General features: G+C 45.5%; 1 protein-coding gene across 1 annotated transcript in view; it reads right to left on the minus strand.

The window, feature by feature from the left end:
- Window positions 1–21,793, minus strand: part of Ssh1 (slingshot protein phosphatase 1) — a gene marked incomplete at its 5' end in the record, with an annotated part of 57,494 nt that overhangs the window by 27,496 nt on the left and 8,205 nt on the right. The window contains 2 exon segments of the mRNA XM_013520441.1: window positions 369–433; window positions 5,526–5,629. Coding sequence (XP_013375895.1) covers window positions 369–433; window positions 5,526–5,629 — 169 coding nt within the window.

The raw sequence follows: 21,793 nt of genomic DNA on the forward strand, positions 1-21,793 counted from the left end.
AATAGTGCCCAGCTCAGAGGGAAACTCAAAACATGTAAAATGAGTATACAAGTGAAATCCAGAGAGAAGATGGTATTTAGCGCAGACTGCTGCAGAAACCTGACACACCCTGCGCTGGCCCCCTGGAGTAAACGTGGCTTTGGCCTTTTTTTTCTTTTTTCTTTTGGTGCCAGGGTAGAACCCAGGGCCTCGTATAGGCTACGCACATACTCTACCAACGAACTGCGCCCCAGCCTGGCGTTAGCTCTTGGGATCAGTGTGGGAGAACACAACATCAGGTGAAACACTTTCCCCTTTCTGTTCATGAATGGCTCCCCACCAAATTTCACAATGAAAAATGAAAACTTGCCACTTTGATCTCTTCTTACCAGCTTGATTCTGTCTTCACAACGCAGAAGGTTGATCATTACTTGCAGATGTTGGGGCAGGTCACCTGTGGGACCAATGAAGAAAGTTTTAAGTCACCCACCTAGTTTCTAGGAAGAAAACTAGATTCTGAGTTGGAGAACCTGAAAGATTCTGAAGTGAAAATCTGTCTATAGCACAGGAGAAATATTACAAAAATTCCTGTCTGCATCTCTCTTACTCTGCTCTGGAATGCTGTGCCAATGAAGATCAGTGATTTACAGCCTGTAGCCGCGCTGCAAAGGTACTCTTCTCTTCTGAAATACCTGCAACGTGGGTGTTTTTAATACAAAATTTGGAAAACACAGACAAGTCTAGAGAAAAACGTCATTTTGTTGAAGCAAACACTACTTGGCAGGGTGGGAGGCGGGTATGACTCACACAAGGCGTTTGCCGAGTTCATCTGAGAGAAGCCTGGGCGGTGGTCCTTCAGCACTTAGCAGGCTGGTAGAAAGGTCGCCACAAGCTCAAGGCCAGCCTTGGTTATACAGGAAGACTCTGCCTCTCTCTCTTTTTTTTTTTTTTTGAGACAGGGTCTTACTCTGTAGTTCAGGCTGACCTTCAACTCACAGTGTACCCCAGGCTGGCCTTGAACTCATGGACATGCTCCTGCCTCAGCCTCCCGAGTGCTGAGATTACAGGCATGTGGGAAGACTCGGTCTCAAACAAAACAAAACAAAACATCTGAAAGAAAAAGCACTGAGTGCTGTTTTCCCTCCAGACTCTTCTGCCTTTTCCACGAGAAGAGTATTTCTACACCTGGAAGGAAACATCTTAAATGTCTCTACAGACGTCAGCTTCATGAGGGGCACCCAGAGAAATAGTATGATGAGATAACAATCTGTCCTTTGCACTTTTCTTGCTAAAAACTGTATCATCTCTTTTTTCTTCATTATTTGAAAAAGGCAGTAATTTAGGGCAGGCTTTTTTTGTGGGGGGTGGTACCAGGAATTGAATTCAGGACTTTGTGTTTGCCAGGCAGGTGCTGCAACACTGAGTTATATCCTTGGCCCATAGGGCAGGTTTTTAAAAAAATTTTTCCCGCTGAGATGTGGTCTCACTACGTGGCCCAGGCTGGCCCTGGAGTTCCTGGATTCTCCTGCCTCTGCCTCCCATGTAGTTGGAACTACACGCACACACCACTGTGCTTGGCCCGGGCAGGCTTCTGAACTTTTCTGAGCTGCTCCAGGGTCTGGGAGGTGTCTCTAGCCTGGATTTTTATAGGTGCTAAGTCTCTACAGTCGGCCAGAAGCAAGCAAACTAAAGGAAGGATGGTGTTCCAGGAGGAGGGCGTCTTTGTAACTGAGGTATGTCATCAGTAAAGAGTAAATGCAATTTTTTCACCGCTTTTTCCTTGTTTATTCAGTTCCTTCCGTCCCTCCTGTCTCCCTCCCTCCCCTTCTTCCATCTATCAGTCCTAGGGATCAAACTCCAGGGCCTTGAGTATGCTAGGCAAGTGCTGTATCACTGAGCCAAAGCTCCAACATTCCAATTTTGTATTTCATTTTGAGACAGGGTCTTGCTATATAGCCCAGGCTGGCCTGAAGCTTTGCAATCTTCCTGCCTCAGCCTCCCAAACAGCTTGGATTGCAGGTATGTACTACTGTATCCAGCTACACAATTTTCTTAATGCATGCATTGAGTGATGATCTAGGAAAAAGTACAAGGAGTAACTCATTTAAAAAATCACATCAATTTCAACTTTGTGCAACACCCCCAAGAAACTATTTTATCTGTTTTTAAAAAACTACCCTATAGAACAAATGAGAACCCCGGGAAGGGTCAATACTGCTCATACACTCAAACACTACAGATGAAAATACTGCATTTGCTCCTATTACAAATATATCTTTTTTATTTTAAGGCAGAATGAAAGTTGATGTCAAAATCGCACTTCCTGTCTCAGAGGGGAATCAGCTAAGTAGTACTGGCCCCTCTAGTTAGGAGGATAGATTTCACACTAAGTGCTCTTTCTGCAATAAACAAAATTTAAAAAAAGAAAGGAAGGTACCCTCCTATCTGAATTCACCAGTAATAGGATTCCACCGTGTAAAGCACCATCCAGTGGTGCTGCTCTCTGTAAGGAATGATCTGGAGACAATGGTTCATGGTAAAGGACATGGAGCTCCCCATTCCCCTTCTTCCACCTACAGGGCCCCCACCTGTCACGTCTCCAGTGCCATGAGGCCAACTAGCCAGCAGGCTGGTTCTCGGCTTGCTCACGTCTCCCATATCCACCCAGGTCTTAGAACCACAGACAAAAGCAAACCCCACTCCCACGTCTGATCAATGCTTACATGACAGGGGCATTTTCCACACAGATAACTCCTTTCAGTGAGATTATCTGCTGAGATGTGGAACTGCTGACAGACAGAACTCCAAACCCCACTGACATCCACATACACACAAATCAGAGAACAGAGCCTCAAGTATAGACTGTGTGAAGGACATGCCACTGACTGTCTGGCTGGACCCCACTGACTCCACTGAATTACTTTTCCGTGAACAGAGTTAACCTCCTGCACAGCTCTGCAGAGTGACTACTGAGGGGACTGTGGTTCACCCTGCAGACCCGATGGCGATTGTAGGGATAAAAGGACCTGATGTAAAGTCAAGTCCGTGCCTACGCCAAGGTCATTTGCTGAGCATCCACAAACAGCCAATCTTTCTGCCTTCCTGAGTTCACTGTACTTCAGGCTTCCAGAGCAAAACCGCCAACCAGCTGGGGCCTTTCTCCTCAGCCAGCTGTGCATTCAAGAGCTCTGGGACCGGTTTCACGTGGGTTTGCTACAGTGGTTTTATACTTACTTCCCCGAGCAAGTGCAGGCACCATACACTTGCTTGGTAAAGCCTGGGCACTCACTTTGCTGTGTGTGTCACAGGTAAGACATGAGCAATGGCTACATCCCTAAGGGGGCAGAACAGTTAGCAAATTCAGAAATGTTCTGAATATAGTTTTTTCTTAATTTTTAAATTTTATTCATTTGATTTAGTTATTTTTGCTTGAGACTGAACACAGGGCCTTCCTGTTGAGCTACATCCCCAGACTTTTAAAATTATTTATTTCGAGACAAGACGTTGCTAATAAGTCATTAATTTGCTTACTTTGGGCTCCAACCTGTGACCCTCCTCCCTCAGCCTCCCCGAGAGCCGGGATTACAGGTGTGCATCACCATGCTTGGCCTACAGTGGATACAGCTTTACAACAGTAGAAGCTCACTGCAGTAGTAACTAGTCACTTATGTAACACGGCACCTAGCAGGTGCATAATCTTTATTTCCATGTTTTCTGAGGCATTTGACGCCTACTGCAAAGATGAGGAAGCCAAGGCTCAAAAGTCAACTCCGAGCCAGGCATGGCAGCACACACCTGTAATCCCAACATGTGGGCAGTGGAAGCAGGAGGACTGGTTCGAGTTCAAGGCCCGCCTGAACTACACAGCAAGAACCTGTCTCTTAAAAAAAGAAATAAGAACAAGGAAGTCAACTATGACTGCTCAGTAAGTCACAGAACTATTCTTTCCAAAAAGCACACTGCCTCCTTGTTTAGGACAATTATTTTCATAGCTTAAAACAGACCTTAATCTTGATTATAAGTATCACTATGTGAAAACACTGACTGAGTTGTGGTGTTTGCTATAGACTGTAAGCTATGAAATTCTAACCTGGGCACTCAGCTCCAACATGAAGTTGCATGACTTGAGGTTAAGCAAAACAAAAACAAAAACAAAAACAAAACAAAACTGATCACAGACAACACCAGCTCCAATCACACAATCGTCTCCCAAGCTGCTGTTCTGGAAGGTAACAGCCTTCACAGGTCAGACATTCAACCCGGTGTGGCCCGTCCTAAAAGGTTACAGCCTCTTACAAAGATCCCCTTGTACGCCAATGTTTACTGAATTCCTCTTTTCAAATTGCCTTCAGTTTCAGAGCCTAAGAAATTCAGTCTTATCACTCCACGGGTACTTCTTACTAGTCTCTTTCAGACCTATATTGATATTCAGTTTGATCCTGACTCTATTACTTCTGTCCCATTCCAAAATCCAGACCTGGCCACTACAGAATAAAAACACCATCACACAGAACACTCAGAGTGTGAGTCAAAGGCTCTTAAAGAAATTCCCCAGATGAGATAGCTTTTTTTCCTTTTTAATATTTATAGCTCATTACACTTATCTATTATGACAAAGAGGACAATGTTAACTCATTCAAAGTAAATAAAGGACTTTTTTTTACTGGTACTGATTTGGGGTTCTTTTGTTTCACATCTTTTTATTAGTATGCATTGGTTATACATATTAATGGGTTTCACTCTGGCAGATTTGTACATGCACTAACATACTTTTATCATTTTCACCCCCTTTTGCTCTCTTGCCCCACACTTTCCTCTGGTTTCACATTTCTGGGGATTTCAATGCATGCATTTTGATTACATCCATTCATTTTACTACTTGCTCTTTTACGCCCTCCTTGTTCCCAGCTTCTTGTCTAATAATAGTCTTCCTTCTGCTTTCTTGTTATTTCTATTTAGATTCCACATACCAAAGAGAACATATGATATTCGTTTTTCTGAGTTGGGCTTATTTTGCTCAACATGATGCTCTCCACATCCATCTCTTCTGCAAATGACACAATTTTGTTCTTTATTGCTGAATATATATATATATATATACACATACACACACATATATATATTTTGTGTATATATATCCATAATAGGGTTCCTCATACGCTCAGAAAAATGACAGCACCTTTACATTAAGTATGTATCATCCTATGTGCTTCTTTTCCAGGGGACAGTATCTGGCTATGATGCATTTGAGTGTCTTTGTTTACAAGTGATACAGTAACTTAAATCTGCAGTTAGTGGAAAAACTGTGCAAAGGAAATGTTCACAGCCCAATGGGGCACTGCTGGCCACCTTGTTTCTCAGGTGGATACACACAGTTTAAAAAGCTTATACCGTCTCCCAGGGCCACCTAAGAGTACCAGCCGTTACAAACCTGTGATCTATTATTTCTCTGTCCCTGAGACCCAGCAAGCCACTTGCCCCAACCATGGAAGCTCCTCTGTTGGATAGAGAAGACCCAATGTAGAGTATCAAGGTAGAGTAGTCACCTGCATGCTTGTGGGGGTGCTGAAGACTCCGCTGGCCCTGAGGGCTGTTTCCCTGTTGTAAGAAGAGGGCTGCTCCTTTCACCATGAAAAAGCTCTCACTTAAACTGGAAAAAAAAAATTGGGCCATGGTTAGAATGAATTGAGAGGAAAATGGGCCAAGACGTAACGCAGAGGAAAAGCATCAAAGCGGACAAATGACACATAAAATGCAAATGGAATGAAACTGCTTTTACAATAATTTCACACAGCAGTCTTCCCGAGATTCATCTTTGCTGAAAGCTTGCTGCTGCAGCTTTATGATGAAATAATGCTTCTGCTGAAACACCCTAAGTTCCCCAGGGCTCTGCCATGGCAGGGCCCTTGTCTGTTGAACCCTGGAAGGGACCTCACCGCAGCACTGTATGTTGTAAAAACAGAGAGCACCCTGATGGGAGGGGGGCGGTCTGCTCTGTGCCATTTTTCACATTCCTGCTATTGGCCCTGGCTTTTAAGCTCCTTTTTTTTTGTTTGTTTGTTTGTTTTTTCCAGTACCAGGAATCGAACTCACAACCTCGCACTTGCCAGGCAGGTGCTGTGCCGCTGAGCTAAATCCTCAGCCCCCAAACCCCTAACTTTTAATAATGCTACTACTTCCTGGAAAACAAAAAAAACACAGAAAAACACCCAACCACATCGGAACAAAACCAACAAAAAGGGGCCAATGCAGGGAACCAAAAAACAATGTGGAAAAAAAAAAAAAAAAAACAAGAACAACAAACAAAACAAAACAACACTAAAAAAAAAAAGAAAACTCCCCCCCAATAAAATGTTAACTTAACTTGATCAAGGAAAACAAAAAAAACAAAAATAAAAAAAAATAAAAAACAAAAAAAAAAAAAAACGCACCAAAATCAAGAAACGGCCCTCAGAAAAACACAAACCAGCAAAAATAATGAAGATGAAACGGCAACAATGAAAAATCCAAAAAAAAAAGAAAGAAATTAATAATTGCCCAAGGCAAAAAAAAGAGGAACGTGAGCAAGAAAGTAAAGCATAAAAAAAAAAAAAACAGCCCCGTCCTGCCCCACGCCTACAACCCCACCACCCGACACCCCGACCCAACACCAATCATGCCAGCCGACCCCAGCCTGACCTACACAGTGAATTCAAGCCCACCCTCAACCACACAGTCAAACCCTCTTTCAAAAAGACAGCCACACTTACTAACTACCACCAACTATCCAAAAATATCCCAAACTCCCAAAAACCACACAGAAAATACAGCAAAAAAACCAAAACTGAAAGACACTAAGCAAACAATCTACACTCAGCTACATCCCCAGTCATAAAACCTTCAAAAAAGAAAAAATTAAAAACAAAAAAATTATGAAAATGGCAAAACAACAAGCACAATTCAAAAGACTGAAGAACATTCCAGGACAAAATCTGCGGGTAGAAAGACGCACACCTGCAAACCCAGAACCAAGGAGAATCATACGAAGGAAGAGCCAGACCGGGACTACACCGGGAACGAAAAACAGAAGATACAGAAAAGCAAGACCCGGCCACAAAAGCAGACAAATCCCTCTAAAAATCACAATCCAAAGTGGACGAAAGTAGCCACGCGGAGTGGGGCACAACCGAAAGCCAAGAACCCACAAAAATGAAGCACAAACATTGCTAAAACACAGAGACAAGCAAAGGCGAAAAAGTAACCGAAAGGCCACCAAAAACAGAAAACTAAGAACCTGGCAAAAAAAAAAAAAAAACACCACACACACACAAACCAAAGGAAATAATAAAAAAACAAAAAACAACAGAAAAAGCAAACAGGGTAGCCCACGCCAATAACCAAAAGATTCAACAAGAAGAGCCAAGAAAAATGAACCAAATTCAAAACAAGCCACTAGGACACACTAGGTGAAGACACAGCCCAAGCTCAAAAGGGAAACCCTGTAGACAAAACAAAAAAAACCAAAAAACAAAAAAATGAAAGGAAGGAAAAACACACAAGAAAAAGCACAAACATACAGTTAAAGAAAAAAGTGAGCCAAAAACACAAAAGCATAGAAAATAATAGAAAGAATCAAAACCACCTATACCACACGCAAAACACCGAAACCCGAAAAAAAAAAAAAAAAAAAAAAAAACCTCAGTTAAGTCTCAAATATAACTCTGGGTAAGTGTTAAGAAAATGTCATACGAACTGGCATTTAAAGTCAGCAGCTCCTGGGAAAACAGATCTTTCATGATAAAAATTTTCTAAATTTTTTGGGGAGTGAAATTCTCATGCTAAAAATACAGACTGCTTAACTGTATAGTTCAGCCCCTCATACAGGCCTTTGGACACCGACAATTTGTGATTTCAAAGTTCCAACCCTTCGCAGGTGCTCAGCACTTCTTCATCTGTTACTGCACAGACGTCTAGGTCATCCTCTCTGCTCTGGAGCCCAGTCACACACTTCTGTAGTGTTAGGTGGGGAGGAGCCCAGGACTGTAAACAGTGAAGAATGAGAAGCACTCTTTCTTGCAGTCTCACCTTCACCCACAGGAAGCAAAAAGCTCTTTAGCATCCATCTGGCCAATGCAAGATCCAGGCCATTTAATTTTAGCAGGTGGCAGAATCTTCTCGTATTTGTCTACTCTTAAAATTTGTCACCTTTGCCTTTCCTAGAATTCTACAACCAAGACTGTTTTCAGAACTATTACTGTCCTTTCTAGACACGGATCCCTTACTGCTTACATCCAAATCTCAAAGAGCTGTGAAGGGACTCCCAGATCATGAAACTTAAAACAATCAGGTCATCAAAGCGGCTAGGAAAGTCTTTCCAAGGGAACATCAACCTGTTTTGTTCATGAATATGAAAACACCTACCCCCGAAATCCATACTGACCAGAACCAGGGCACTCTGGAAACTGCCAACCATTACCAGTGACCTTTGTTATGGAAATCACAGGGAAAAATTCCCCTGGTTTCCCTTACATTTCCTCTGGGGAAAAAAAAAAGAAAAGGGTGGCAGAGGGCGGGGAGACCAACTCAGAAGAACAGGCTGGCTTTAGCCTGTGATCACCAGCAAGCCAGCTATCCCTCAGTCTAATAAGAATCTGAGTCCTCCCTGTACAAGTGAAGTCAGGGCGCAGTAGTGACTGGGGCCTTGGTCTCACCCTGACCATCAGGCACAGGCGGTTACTGTAAAGAGTAAGGCCAAACACTGCAGGGAGGCCCAAGGAGTTCATGATCCTAAGGCAGTGAGGTCACCCTGCGTCCCGGGAAGACAGTAAGGGGATACAGGCAGAGAAGCCACACACGACGACTCCTGGGGCTGAGATGCTGGCAGAGTGGGTGGGAGGCTACAGAGTGTGGTCAGCGATGGGATTTATGCAAACAAGATGCACATATTTTTCATGACCTGGCTTTCTGCCTTCTGTCTTGAGCTCCCCACAGGCCCTCACGTGCCTTCAGTGTGAGCGATGAGGGTTATTCCCGACGGCCAGGGCGTGGCATGGTTTGCTCAGCTGAACTTTTAATACCAAATGCACAGTACCCAGATTCACAGGAGTTCAGAGCACCCACCAGGGAAATCCTCTAAGACATGTGCGCTGGTGGAGCTAAGTGTGCGGCTCCGTAGGGAGAACGCTCGCCCAGCATGAGTGGGTCTCTGCGTTCCATTCCTAGCACCGCAATTAAAATTTTAAAAATAAAAGTAGATGAAGAATCCTCGCTGGTAATGGGCACACCTTTATGAGGTACTCTGGTCAAGAAAGCCACAAACACACCTACCATCCATCCCAGCCTCGGAAAACTCAACCTTCTCACCAAGGTTTCAGTGTTTTAAAAAGAGCCCCTGAAGGTACAGGAGGTCGGACTCACACAAAACAAACAAAAACACCCAGAGTCAACTTCTCTCACTGCTTTAGGAGAAACTCTGATAAGGGATTAAGAAACGGGTCCAGCAATTCCCCTCCCGACTGTCCTGCTCAATGATTTTACCTCCAAATAATTTCACCTCCGCAATACAAATAATTTCTGATACTGATTATTGCTCTTTGGGCCGACTTTACAAGGTTAAAGTTTCTACAAAACATGTGAAACAGATAAAACCTTCAATCAGTGCTCTTCAACAACCCCCCGCCCTTGGAATATAAAGAGTACCATCCAGAAACTGACCCAAGGTAATGACACAAAAGAGCGATGGTCATACGTACTAATTTGGGCTGGAACCCTCGGAACTGCAGAGGTACCGCGTTGGCCGAACAAAGATGCAGAAGTCAGAAAAATAAACAAGGTTCATGATTGCTGCATTCACATCTCAACACCCTTCTGTTCCGTGTCTGTGGAGCTTCTGCCAGCCACTTTCCACAGGTCCCAGGACGGCGGGAAGGAGGCTGGTGAGTCCCTTCAGGACTGCAGTGGAGTCCTTCTTGGGCGATGGTCCTACCCAAAAAGCAAGGAGCTTTTGCAGCATTGTCCTCCCCTGATATTTTGGCTTTAAAAGGCCCTTGTCACAGCATTTTATGATGAAAGAAGCCTATTCAGAAGGAGCAAAACAGCTGAAGTTCCTCTAATCACTTCACTCCTACGGGCTTTCTGGTCAGCTTCAGAACAAGCAACAGGGTGTGCATTAGGAAGCAGGAGGGAAAACAAGCCGGCGGCCAAGGAACAAACCCCAAGCAAAAGGACCCCACCGTGGTTAAAACTGGAATATTGAAGGATGTCTCTTTCTTTCAAATCACCATCCCTCCACCCAACGGGATGTGGGCAGCTGCCTGCCCCATTTGTTACTCTGCATTTTCAAAAGCATTTTTACATTCTGAAAATGCTTCGCGGTTATGAAAATAGTTATTTAAGGGGTTTGGTGACCCTTCGCTGGGGATGTTCCAGGTGCACAGAACCACACACGCTAGTATGAGGAGCTCTGAGAGGCATATGGTGTCTAGGTAGGCCAGGATGCCAGCAAGGCTAAGATCCCGAAGGGCTGGTGCATGATGCCTAAATCTATCTGCAGGGCTGGGGATATACAGCTCAGTGGCACAGCGCCTGCCTCGCAAGCACAAGGTCCTGAGTTCAATTCCCAGTAATAACAACAACAAAAAAATCCATCTTGCCAGAGCCTCCAAGAGCTGACTGTGTTTTTAACACTTTTTCACTCAGTGAAATGAGATCAGGATATAAATACCAGCATGCAGGGCAGAAGGGGATAAGTACCCCAAGAAAGGAATCCTTCCCCTAAAGAGGGAAGAAAGCATTTAACTGGCAGATCTCAGACTACTTTGTGAAGGAGGCAGCACTGGGTAGAGGCTTCTGAGAAGACCTTGTCTGGAAACTTCCCTCTGCTTCCAAATGACCAGTTAATCTTCACTGGAAGATTAAATGAATCACACACCGTCATTACTCTTATTTTGCAGAAGAAACAACTACAGCTTGCCCAGAGTACACACCTTTACAAGATGGGATGAGACGCATGCCTATCCCCCCCACACCCACCTTCTTAACCCCTGGAATGCCATTCCTTCCAGTCCACAGCGGCTCTCTGGGCCATTCTGCCGCTGTCACCTCTGCCCACGCTGCTCTGGAGGCTGACTGAAGCACCACCGGTGCAGTTCTGCTAAGCACACCGTCACTGAGAAGCCGGGACTCAGACCCTGCCTTCGGTCCTCTTCCGGACATCCAAATGCATCATGTGCAGGAAAAGCGGAAATGACTCAGAGGAACACCATCTCAAGATGAGAAGACCTGGCTTCTGTTCTCCACTTGCCCAAGAGATGACCAGAAGGGGCAGAGGATCCACCACATTACCTACCTACTGCCACCAGCAAAGCCGAGGAACAGGACACATCGCTGGATCCTTCTACACAGAACAGGACTGTTGAGGAGCTCGGGGAGCAGCAGAATCACGCTGATCCAGAGGGAGCTCTTAAGGTGGTCTGGGCGACAAGACTATTATTCACCCCACACGGACCACGTGGCAGAGACTGCATGAGGCACTCAGCTATGCCATGTCACTGACTTCCTGCAGCTTGGCAGCACGGGATTATTTTCCCATAGAACAAATGAAGGAAACCAGCCAAAGCTTCTGAACTAGAATCTCCAGGGGTAGCCTGAGCAACTCTTCGTAATTCTGCAGCCCATCAAAGTTTAAGGAAACACAAAGCTCTGGTCTGGGAATCTATCTTTTGGTGTAGGGGACTGAACCCAGGGCCTCATGCATGCTGAATGCTAAGCATACGCTCGGCCACTGAGCTATGCCTTGGTTTCTCTGGGTTCTAATGTGTTCTACTACATGTATGTTCTGATTGCTCCTCACAGGGTTCTGCTCCTTTATTTGAAGAGCCAAATACTGGCAGAGCATGGAGTACAGGGTGAAGCCACGCCAGCCTAACATCAAGAAGAAGGGAGAGTACTGTCCTCTTTAAGAATGGGTCATGCCTGGGTGGTGTAGAGGTGTGCCATGCTACTTAGAAACATCAATCCTTGGAGAACAGAAACAGCAGGTGCAGAAGCATCAAACTGCAGACTGTTAACGAATGTCCCTCATTTCTAACACTGGCTACACATCTGAACACCCTGTAGAACTCCTACAACACATTTACACCCAGGACCAACCTCAGCAGAGACTAATTCAGAAGCTCTACACTGAGTCCTGGGCATCAGTTTTTCAGAAAGTTCTGGACATGTTTCTGATGCCTACCAGTATTAAAGACTCCTGAATTCATTAGTGGCAGAAGATACACATTTTCTGTTTCATAGAAACACCTTATACACAGCTGCACAATAAATGGTTTTTGCTCCTAAAAGATAACATCAAGAAACACCCATGATCCTCTCAGGATGGAAGGAACACAATTTGATTCCACGAAGGCAAGTCATGCTAGGGCCAAAAAACAGTATCTTCCTTAGAAGAATCAAAACAGACATTAGCTGATCATATCTGCAGTCAATTCTTAAAATTTTATACTGCTTCAGTATCCACACTGAATGTAAGTTGAACTTTCCTATCCCAGCAGTGCTCAGACGCCCTCGAGACTGTTTCCAGTTCTCCACCCCCTCTGTGTTCCTCAATGGGCTTGATCCAGAGCTCTGCCTTATACAACCACCTGCAGGTGAACACTTCCCTAGGAGACAGCTAGACACAGCCCAGTTAACTGGCCCCACTGATCCTTACCCCCTGCATGGACTGTGCAGATATCCGCGACTACCCCTCAGTCACTCAGTAATTTCCTTTGTCCCTGCTTGCTTAAAACCCATTAATTCCAAGTACTCCCCCCAAACAAAATAAAACAAAGCAAAAAACCCATTAATTATGGTGGCGCACACCTATAATTCCAGCACTCGGGAGGCTGAGGCAGGAGAATCGTTGCAAATTCGAGACCAGCCTGGGCTACAAAGTGAGCTTGAGGACAGCATAGCAAGATGCTATCTCAAAAAGACAAAAACAAAAACAAAAAAAACCCTCCAAAACCCATGAATTAACCCTCCCTGCAAGAAAGTTGTTTATACAATCCCCAGATCCAATAAAGGTGCGGGCCCATAGCTCTCTCTTTCCATGGTCTCCCTGACTTGTGTGCCTGTGTGGGCAGCCTCCAGGAGAGCCATGTACCCACTAGAACTTACGATGACATCTTCATTTCCACCAGTGTCTAAGATCCTAAACTGAAACAATCACCAATACATGTGGTTCTTAACAAAACAAAACAAAACAAAACAAAACAAAACAAAATAAAACAAAACACATGGTCCTTGCAGAAGGGGAGAAGGATGAATAGGTACTATGAAGCGGGGTCTTGCCAGCATCAAAAAAACAAAATGCAGGCGGGTGTGGTGGCGCACATCTGTAATCCCAGCACTGAGGCAGGAGGACTGTTTCAAGTTTGAGACCAACCTGGGCTACAAAGTGAGCTCAAGGCCAGCTTGAACTATATAGTGAGACCCTATCCCAAAAAGACAAAAAAAAAGAAAAGAAACTACCAAAACACAAAAACCCCAAAATGCTACCCTCTTGACATCAGCAAAAACAGAGGTTACCTGATAATGGCACAGGCTCATCTCCAACCAAATACTTTCCGAGTCACAAATGTTCTCTAAAGGAGCCCATACATTACAGTGACATGAGATGATGACAGTGATGAGAGACCAGACCTTTGATAAGCTCTACTGTTGATAAAGCACTCTAGCAGCTATTGTTCCTTCTTGAAAACTCTGAGAGACTGCTGGGCATAGTGGTGCACACCTGTAATCCTAGCATTTAAAAGGCTGAGGCAGGAGGACCACTGTGAATTCAAGGCCAGCCTGGGCTACACAGAGTTCAAGACTATATAGCAAGACCTTGTCTCAAACAGACAAAAAAAAAAAAAAGAAAGAAAGAAAGAAAAAACAAAACAAAACAAAAGCAACAACCCCCACCCCCAAAACTCTGAGAGGTAGATCAAGCAGGCATTATTCATTAGGTACTAATAAATACTAAGGTACTAATACTTAGGTACTAATTTATACCTAAGGAGTCAGGAAGTTATTTACATGTTAAAATTTTAGGATTTCTTATGCTATATCTCATAAAAAAATCAGAGACTACACACCTGAAGTAAAGGCTACGTAAAGGGCCCCAAATGACTAGACTGGTTGAAAGTAACTGAACTACTTTTCCATGGATAGTATTAATCCTCAACTATACTTAGCTCTGTAAAAGACTGTGGTTCACCCTGGGGACTTGGTGGTAACAGAAAAAAGAAAAACCAATATAAAGTTGGCATTACAGATGGGTGTTGATGAGCATTCCTAAGAGGAAGTTCTGTTAATTCTGCTTAGATTAACAAGTACTTACTGAGTGTCTACTGCACCCAGACAGCGCCAGGCCTTGGGAATTCAGAAACGAACCAAACACAGTTTCTGCCCTGGAAAGACCTCAGTTTAGTGGGTCAGGCAGGCACAGAACGGTAGCACCAGTATAATGCACTAAATTGCACAGAAGGTCCAAAGGGGTGCCAGCGGTCTGGGGAGCTCTCCTGGAAGAAATGAGGCTGTGCTGCTCTGAAAAGTGTCATGAAACAGCAAGAAAGTCTTGTACCCTGTAGTGAACAGAAGAGGAGTTGGACTTTATTGTAAAAGCTCCCACTGTAGATTCATAAATGTGAATTTATAAATTCTGCTTTCTAGCCAGTTCCTTATAAGTTTGGTTAGTATAAATTGATTTCTCAGAACTTGAGTATTTCTGAGTGAAGTCATAAATTTAAGCTGTAGAAAGTACAAAGCTAAGACCCAAGCCCTGAGCTTGTGGCTGACCCATTAATCTGTCAATATATTCACTCTGGCCTCAAACTCATGGCAATCCTCCTGCCTCAGCCTCCTGAGTGCTGGAATTACAGACATGTGCCACTACACTCAGCCAACACTTTTTAAAAAGGAAATAATAGCATCAATCTGGTATTTTGGAGTTGAGAGAGAGCTTGAGCCTACACTTTTCACTTAATTTTTATAACTCTATTCTTCTGATGAAAAAACCAAGACTGGGAGAAGACAGATTTGTCAGTGGTCATGTGGCATCAGGGGCACAAAATGACTGAGAAGCACCAAGCTCAACAGTCTTCTTACCCCCAGGCTGGAGGACAGGTTGGTCTGGCCTGCAGCAACCACACCAGCAGGTGAAGCTGACAGACACAGTGGCCTCAGAATCACTGCTGGTGATGGCTTACAGAGATTCCCAGCCCTACTCCTCGCAAAGTGAAGTTTATGAAGATGGAAAGCTGATCGAAAACATACTATGTTGAGAGAGATTAGCTAAAGACTGCAGGTGGAATGGAAATTTTTTCCCATTCCTCCCAAGGGTATTCCCTTACTCTGCATTCATGTTCAAAGTCACAAAGACTCCAAGTTGTGCCAAGGTCTTCTCTGAGCTGTGTTTCCCAGTGAAATCTGGCAGGGCTGTAGCCCAAACACTGTTCTTCAGAGCAAAAGAAAACAAGTGCCTCGAGGGACACACCTGTCAACCAGGGCCCCCAAATTGTTCCTCTAAACAAATAATGCTGAGAAGAAGGAAATTCCAGCTCTGCACGGCACTGTGCTTAGGAAAAGGGGTCACAGGCAAGAAATGCTGGCAGGGCTCATTACAAATGGCTCTGCTGCCGGGGCCTGTATTGTTTGGCTGGAAGGCGTAGGCTTCTCTCAGAGAGAAGGAATGTCCAGAAGCATTTCAGACAGTGAAGAGACATTCTCTGAGCCAGACCCAATTCCCCTTCATACCAATGGGTAGCAGCAAGCAGCTGAATCTACCAGCAAGCTTGGAAAAGCGGGATCTTTGCTTTGGAAAATAGGAAAGCAAATGATGAGCCCCGATTTGGCTCTGCAAACCTTAAGATAGCTCCTTGCCCAGGGGAAGCCAGAGCTAGCATGGCCTTCCTCCGCCATCTGGTACACCAGGACTGAAGCCCCCTCACTGGGTCAGAAAAGATAAAGGCTGCATTGTGTGAAAAATGCCATGGCAGCAAAGACACCCTATTCAGCCAGAAATAACACGCACATGAAGGAAATGTTTTTGAAACAACTCAAAAATTCCAAGAACAGATTACTGCAACTGTCCCAGGTTCAAGGCCTTTCTCAGTGTGCAGCCCCATCCCATAGTTACTCGTCACTGAGCGGTGACTTTTCCAAGGGTCCCTTCCTTCCCAGTCTCTCTGACTACTCCAGCTTGGGTCCTCCCCATCCCCGTGAGTCACACAGTACTCATCCAGCACCCAAGTGCTAGCTGCTCAGAAGGTCCCCACCAGACAGGGCCAAGAGAACGGATGTGCTCTCTCTCTCTGCACTGTCCAGCACCGAAGCCCCTAGCCACAGGAGCCTACCAAACCCTTACAATGTGCTCCTGGGACCAAGGAACTGAATGTGCTGTTTTGTTAATTTTAATTTAACTGGCCAAGGGCTGGGGGTTTAGCTCAGTGGCACAGCGCCTGCCTGACAAGCGCAAGGTCGTGAGTTCGATTCCCGGTATGGAAACCGCCCCCCAAATAATAATAATAATTTAACTGGCCAAGCAGAACGAGTGGACATGGTATGGGACGGAAAGTTTGGGACCTTCCAGGCTGATGAGAATCAGGGCAGGGTCTCTCTGGCCTGGCTCCCTGGCTGTGTCTGGCCTTGAGACCGCTCTGCACAGTCCCTAATCACTGTTCCCAGACATTCTTTCTAGCCCAAAATTTGCCCTGATACAACAGCATCTGTGAGTCCAAACCTCTGGGCTAATTTTCTGTGGTAGCCACAATTAGCCATCATAAGTCATTAATCTAAATTTCATTCACCAGACAGTCCTGGCCTCAAGGAGTTCCTAGCAGTTTACAGGAGTACTTTATAGTAAAAACCTTCCACCAGACCCACACCACTCACTCTCTACTCTCCCTACCTCCTGCTGTCCTTGGAAGCCTCTCTACTCAGAGTCTCTCTTCCTCCTTCCTGTCTGCCTCTCCACATTGCTGTGTCTTCTGCTGTGCCTTCTCCAGGAAGCTTTCCATACCCGCCCTAGCTGCCAGCTATGGCTTAGCTCCTTCCTTCTGGCTTCTTCTAGCACCTTCTCTCATTCTGCAGGTGTAGAAACTAAGGCTTAAACTGGGTATGGTGGCACACGCCTGTAATCCCAGCACTCAGGAGGCTGAGGCAGGAGGATCATTGAGAGTTCAAGACCAGCCTGGGCTACAAAGTGAGCTCAAGGCCAGCCTGAACTGCATATAGAGACCCTGTCTCAAACAAACAAACAAACAAATCCAACAAAGAAAACACAAACCACTAAGGCTTAAGTGTTCTGTCCAAGGCCATACTCTCAGATAGGAATAGGAATCCAAGCCCTTTGACTCCCAGATCATGTTCCCTGACCCATCCATTCAGCTACTCATGGGTGAAATCATCATCTCTTCCCAGCAGAATGCAGAGACCTGAACACACCCAATTTTTAAATCATCTGTGCTTGACATATAACAGATTCAAAGTAAATGCTGTCCCTTTCCTTAGTCTCAAAGCACCCCATGATTAACTTGCCTTAGTCATCTCTGAGCAGTGGGACAATGAGCATTCCCCATGCTCAGGGCCAGAGACAGAGATGACTCTGTATAAATATCTGAAGAGAAGGTACACCCAACTGGGGATGAGGTCCTCTTGGGAACCAACTGCCTTAAACAACCCAGTGACAAGTAAGTGTCCCTTAACACCTCAAGCATCTGGAGACCTAGGACATGACATGTTCATTTCTGGTTCCCTCTTGGTGCCCAGGAGAGAGTGGGCACTTAATAAATACAAGGCTGAAGCTGGGCATGGTGGTGCACGCCTGTAATCCCAGCACTAGGGAGGCTGAGGCAGGAGGATCGTTGCGAGTTCGAGACCAGCCTGGGCTATAAAGTGAGCTCAAGGCCAGCCTGAACTGCATAGTGAGATGCTGTCTCCAAAAGACAAATAATAATAATAATAAATAAATAAATAAATCCCTATTGTAATATGGGACAACATGAGTGCAGACAGACACAAATAGCCATACAATTTTAAAGTATCATCCCAAGAAATACTTCTTAATAATTGACGGGAAAGAATAACTGTACAGTAAAGGAGCCAGGCAAACCCGCTGCTCTGATTTGGATGACTGTCCCACAAATGTTCTTGTGTTAAAGGCTCACAACTAAACGCAGAGCACAAGGCTTAGTCTTAACACACAGACCATTGAGGGAGATGCACCTAAACCAGAGGAGCACCTAAACACCCGTCATGGGACAAAAGGAACCATGCTAGGATGCAGGGAGGATCTGGCGCCAGTCACACGCTGGTCCCATCAAAGATACAGGACCCAAATCTAGCCACAAGGACCCACCAGACACATTCACAATGAAGGACACCAAAATGATCATCTTGGACACAAAAGCATGCAGGTCATGAGAGTCAAGGGAAGGCTGAAGAATGTTTCAGGCTGCAAGGGACTTGAGGAACAGGACAACTAAATGAGTGGTCCCGAGCTGGACTCTTTCACTGCCACAGCTGTTACCAGCACAACCTTTCTATAAGCTTGCACTTTTGTTGTTCTTGTTACTGTGGTATGTTTTTTGTTTTTGTGGTACTGGGAACTGAATTCGGGGCCACCACACTAAGCTACAGTCCTAGCCTTTACTTTTGGACAGGGTCTTGCTAAGTCACTAAATTGCGCAGCCTGGGTTTGATCTTACGATCCTTTTGCCTCAGTCTCACACGTGTGCCTCCATACCTGGCAAAATTATTTCAAAATTTAAAAAATTTTCAAAATCTGAGTTAACTGGATTTTGGAAAACACTACTTGTAATTTTTCTGTATGACCGGATGATAAAAGATAGGGTTGTTTTTAGTTTTTGCTTTGTGGTGCTGGAGATGGAGCCTGGGCCTCACACATACTTAGGCAAGTGCTCTACCACTAAGTTACATCCCTCGCCTATCTACCAATGATTTTTATTGGCTTCCTTTATGGTGTCCCTTCTCTGTCTCTTGGATATTTCCCCTCACCACAGGAGACCTTTCCCTGCGTGGGGGTCACTCCCCAGAACAGAAGCAGTCTTGCCCGTGCGCAAGCCGTGTAGATGGTGGGGGGCTCTGCTCTCAGCTTGGGCTATGTGTCTCAACGTTGATGCCTCTCACACGTGTCTTACACTTTGAGTCCTGGTCCGCATGAGACCTAATTTTAGCACTTTCCTGCCCTGAGACCACGTGTCTGGAATAGCAGGGGGCCGACCTGCCCGGGCAGGCCTCCCATTGTGAGGGGCGCTGAAGCCAGGATGCTGCAGCCTGGCAGGATGTGACTCAGCACCCTGTTCCTGATGTCTGGGGCAGCCAGCAGCTCTGGCACCAACTGCAGCTTCTGACCTCACCACTGAAGACCACAATTACCCAGGTTAATTGCTGGGATGGACACACAGCATCAGCTTTCCCTGTGGGCCCCAGGGCACAACCTAGGACAACCTGCTTACTCATCCACTACGCAAGGTTTCCTTAGAGGCATCCGCGGGGATCTGCCAGGAAGGGTTCTGGAGAGGAACTGTCTTGCTGGCTCCTTGTAGTTTCTCAGACCAGGTCTATCTTTGTTGCCCACACCGGTCCTGAACTCAAGTGATTCTCCCGCCTCATCCTCCCAAGTGGCTGGGGCTCCAGGTGTATGACTGTATGGAGCTCTCTGACTTGCTGATACTTTCCAGGACAGCATGAATCAGCAGCTGATCTTGCGTCTCTCTTTGCTTTAACTCTAGCAAGCCTGAAGTCAGACTTGTAGCTGAGCTCTGGAAACTACGAACGTTATAGGCCTTTTGTGCCCCACTTTCTCCATGTATCCATTTTCTCACTAATGTTGAATTTGATTGTGTTCTATGAATTTATAAGCTGTTTAAAATACCTTCTGGGGGCTGGGGATGTAGCTCAGTGGCACAAGCACCTACCTAGCAAGTGCAAGGTCCTGAGTTCGATTCCCAGTACCAATAAATAAATAAAATCCCTTTTGGAAGGAGTTACGGGGGATAAGCCTCTACCATGACAGCAACCTTTTTAGAGACCAAAACCGGTGCCAAACTGCAACCCAAAACTCACTTATTTATTCACAAGTGCCAACACTGCAATTAAACCTGAATACTGAGGTTTTAGTTTAGAAAAAACAATTCTACATGAACATCTTTTGCCTTAAAAGGAAAACACAACAACACACATGCTATATGTTCACCACCACTGCCCTACATAATACTCTTGTTGGATGAAGACTCCTTTTATTTTAACCAGAGGGACCCCCAGCATCCAACACAGAACCCATAGGTAGGCACTAAATGCACACTGGCTAAATGCATCAATAAAGCAGGTAACTAAATAAAAACACCCCGTTACTGGGAGATACATCTGCCTCCCACCCCACGTGGGCAGCTGCAGGGAGCCCCAGGGGCTGAGGAGAAGGTTCCTTGGGGTGGCCGGCTACACTGCAGCTGCGGGCTCAGGGGCCTCAACCTGAGACCTAGGAGCCACTCAGCCTTCCACCTGCAATAGACACGGATGCACAAGCGGGACACTCGAGTGAGGTGACAAGTGCCATTCAGATGCGGCAGCGAGGGGCTGGGGATTTAGCTCAGCGGTAAAAGCGCCTGCCTGGCAAGCTCAAGGTCGTGAATTCGGTTCCTGGTACCAGAGAAAAACCAAAAAAAAAAAAAAAAAAAAAAAATAGACGCGGCAGCGAGCGTGGCCATCCCCAACGCACACCCCAGGCCCCTCCCTGCAGGCACTGTGACTGGGCGCAGGCCTGGGGAAACTCCTGGAGGGTCCCGATACTAGCTAAGTTAGTTATAAATATTACAGGCGGTTAGGCAGGGGTGGGCCCTCAGCACAGAAGACAGTTGTGGCCTGGAAGAACATTCACTGGAGGTGAGGCTTTGCTAGACCCACACGCCACACTTCCCCTGGGTATGGACACAGTGACTGATATTCTAAATAGGCATCAGTCACCTTGGGGGGGGGGACCAAACCTCCTTAACCCGCCCCTTCCAGAAAAGTGTCTGTCCCACGTATGCTTGCTACACGACTTACTTCTACATTTGATCCCCATTACCTAGACGACTATACTTGTTGCAATCTTATTGGGTTTTTGTTTTTGTTTTTTGTCTTTTTGAGACAGGGTCACGCTATGCAGTTCAGGTTGGCCTTGAGCGCACTTTGTAGCCCAGGCTGGTCTCAAACTTGCAAGGATCCTCCTGCCTCAGCCTCCCGAGTGTTGGGATTACAGGAGTGTACCACCACGCCTGGCATGTTGCAATCTTATTGGTTCACCACAGTTCTGCCTACCTCACACCCACCCTGTGATATCCCATTGGGTCAATATTACCTAAGTGACTATACTTATAATCTTATTAGTTGACTATAGTTTTGTCCCACCTTGAACCTGCCTCACCTCGTGGGTTTTGCTCAATAAAATACCCTTGAGAAGTGGGGTCAGTGGGCAACTCCCTCTCTGAGCCCCCTTCTGTCTCTCTTAGAAGCCACCTTTCTCCAATAAACTCTTCCTACTCTTAACCTCTGTTGTTCCCAGAATTCATTCCTTGATGTTAGAGAACATGAACTTGGTATTTCAGACATCTAGCAGGCTGGGAGTATAATGTTTCACTTATATTATTTGGAGGTCTATGTATCATCCCTATATCACAGGCCCTGTAACAATTTGAGTCTAAAAGTTCCAGATTGTCTGGCTAACCGTGACATCTCACTGCAGTAAGGAAAGAAAAGAAAAGAAAAAAGAAAAGAGAAGAGAAAGGGGAGGGCAGGGGAAGGGAGGGGA

Source organism: Chinchilla lanigera, unplaced genomic scaffold (genome assembly GCF_000276665.1).
Source record: "Chinchilla lanigera isolate Chin_1 unplaced genomic scaffold, ChiLan1.0 scaffold00054, whole genome shotgun sequence".
NCBI classification, from domain to species: Eukaryota; Metazoa; Chordata; class Mammalia; order Rodentia; family Chinchillidae; genus Chinchilla; species Chinchilla lanigera.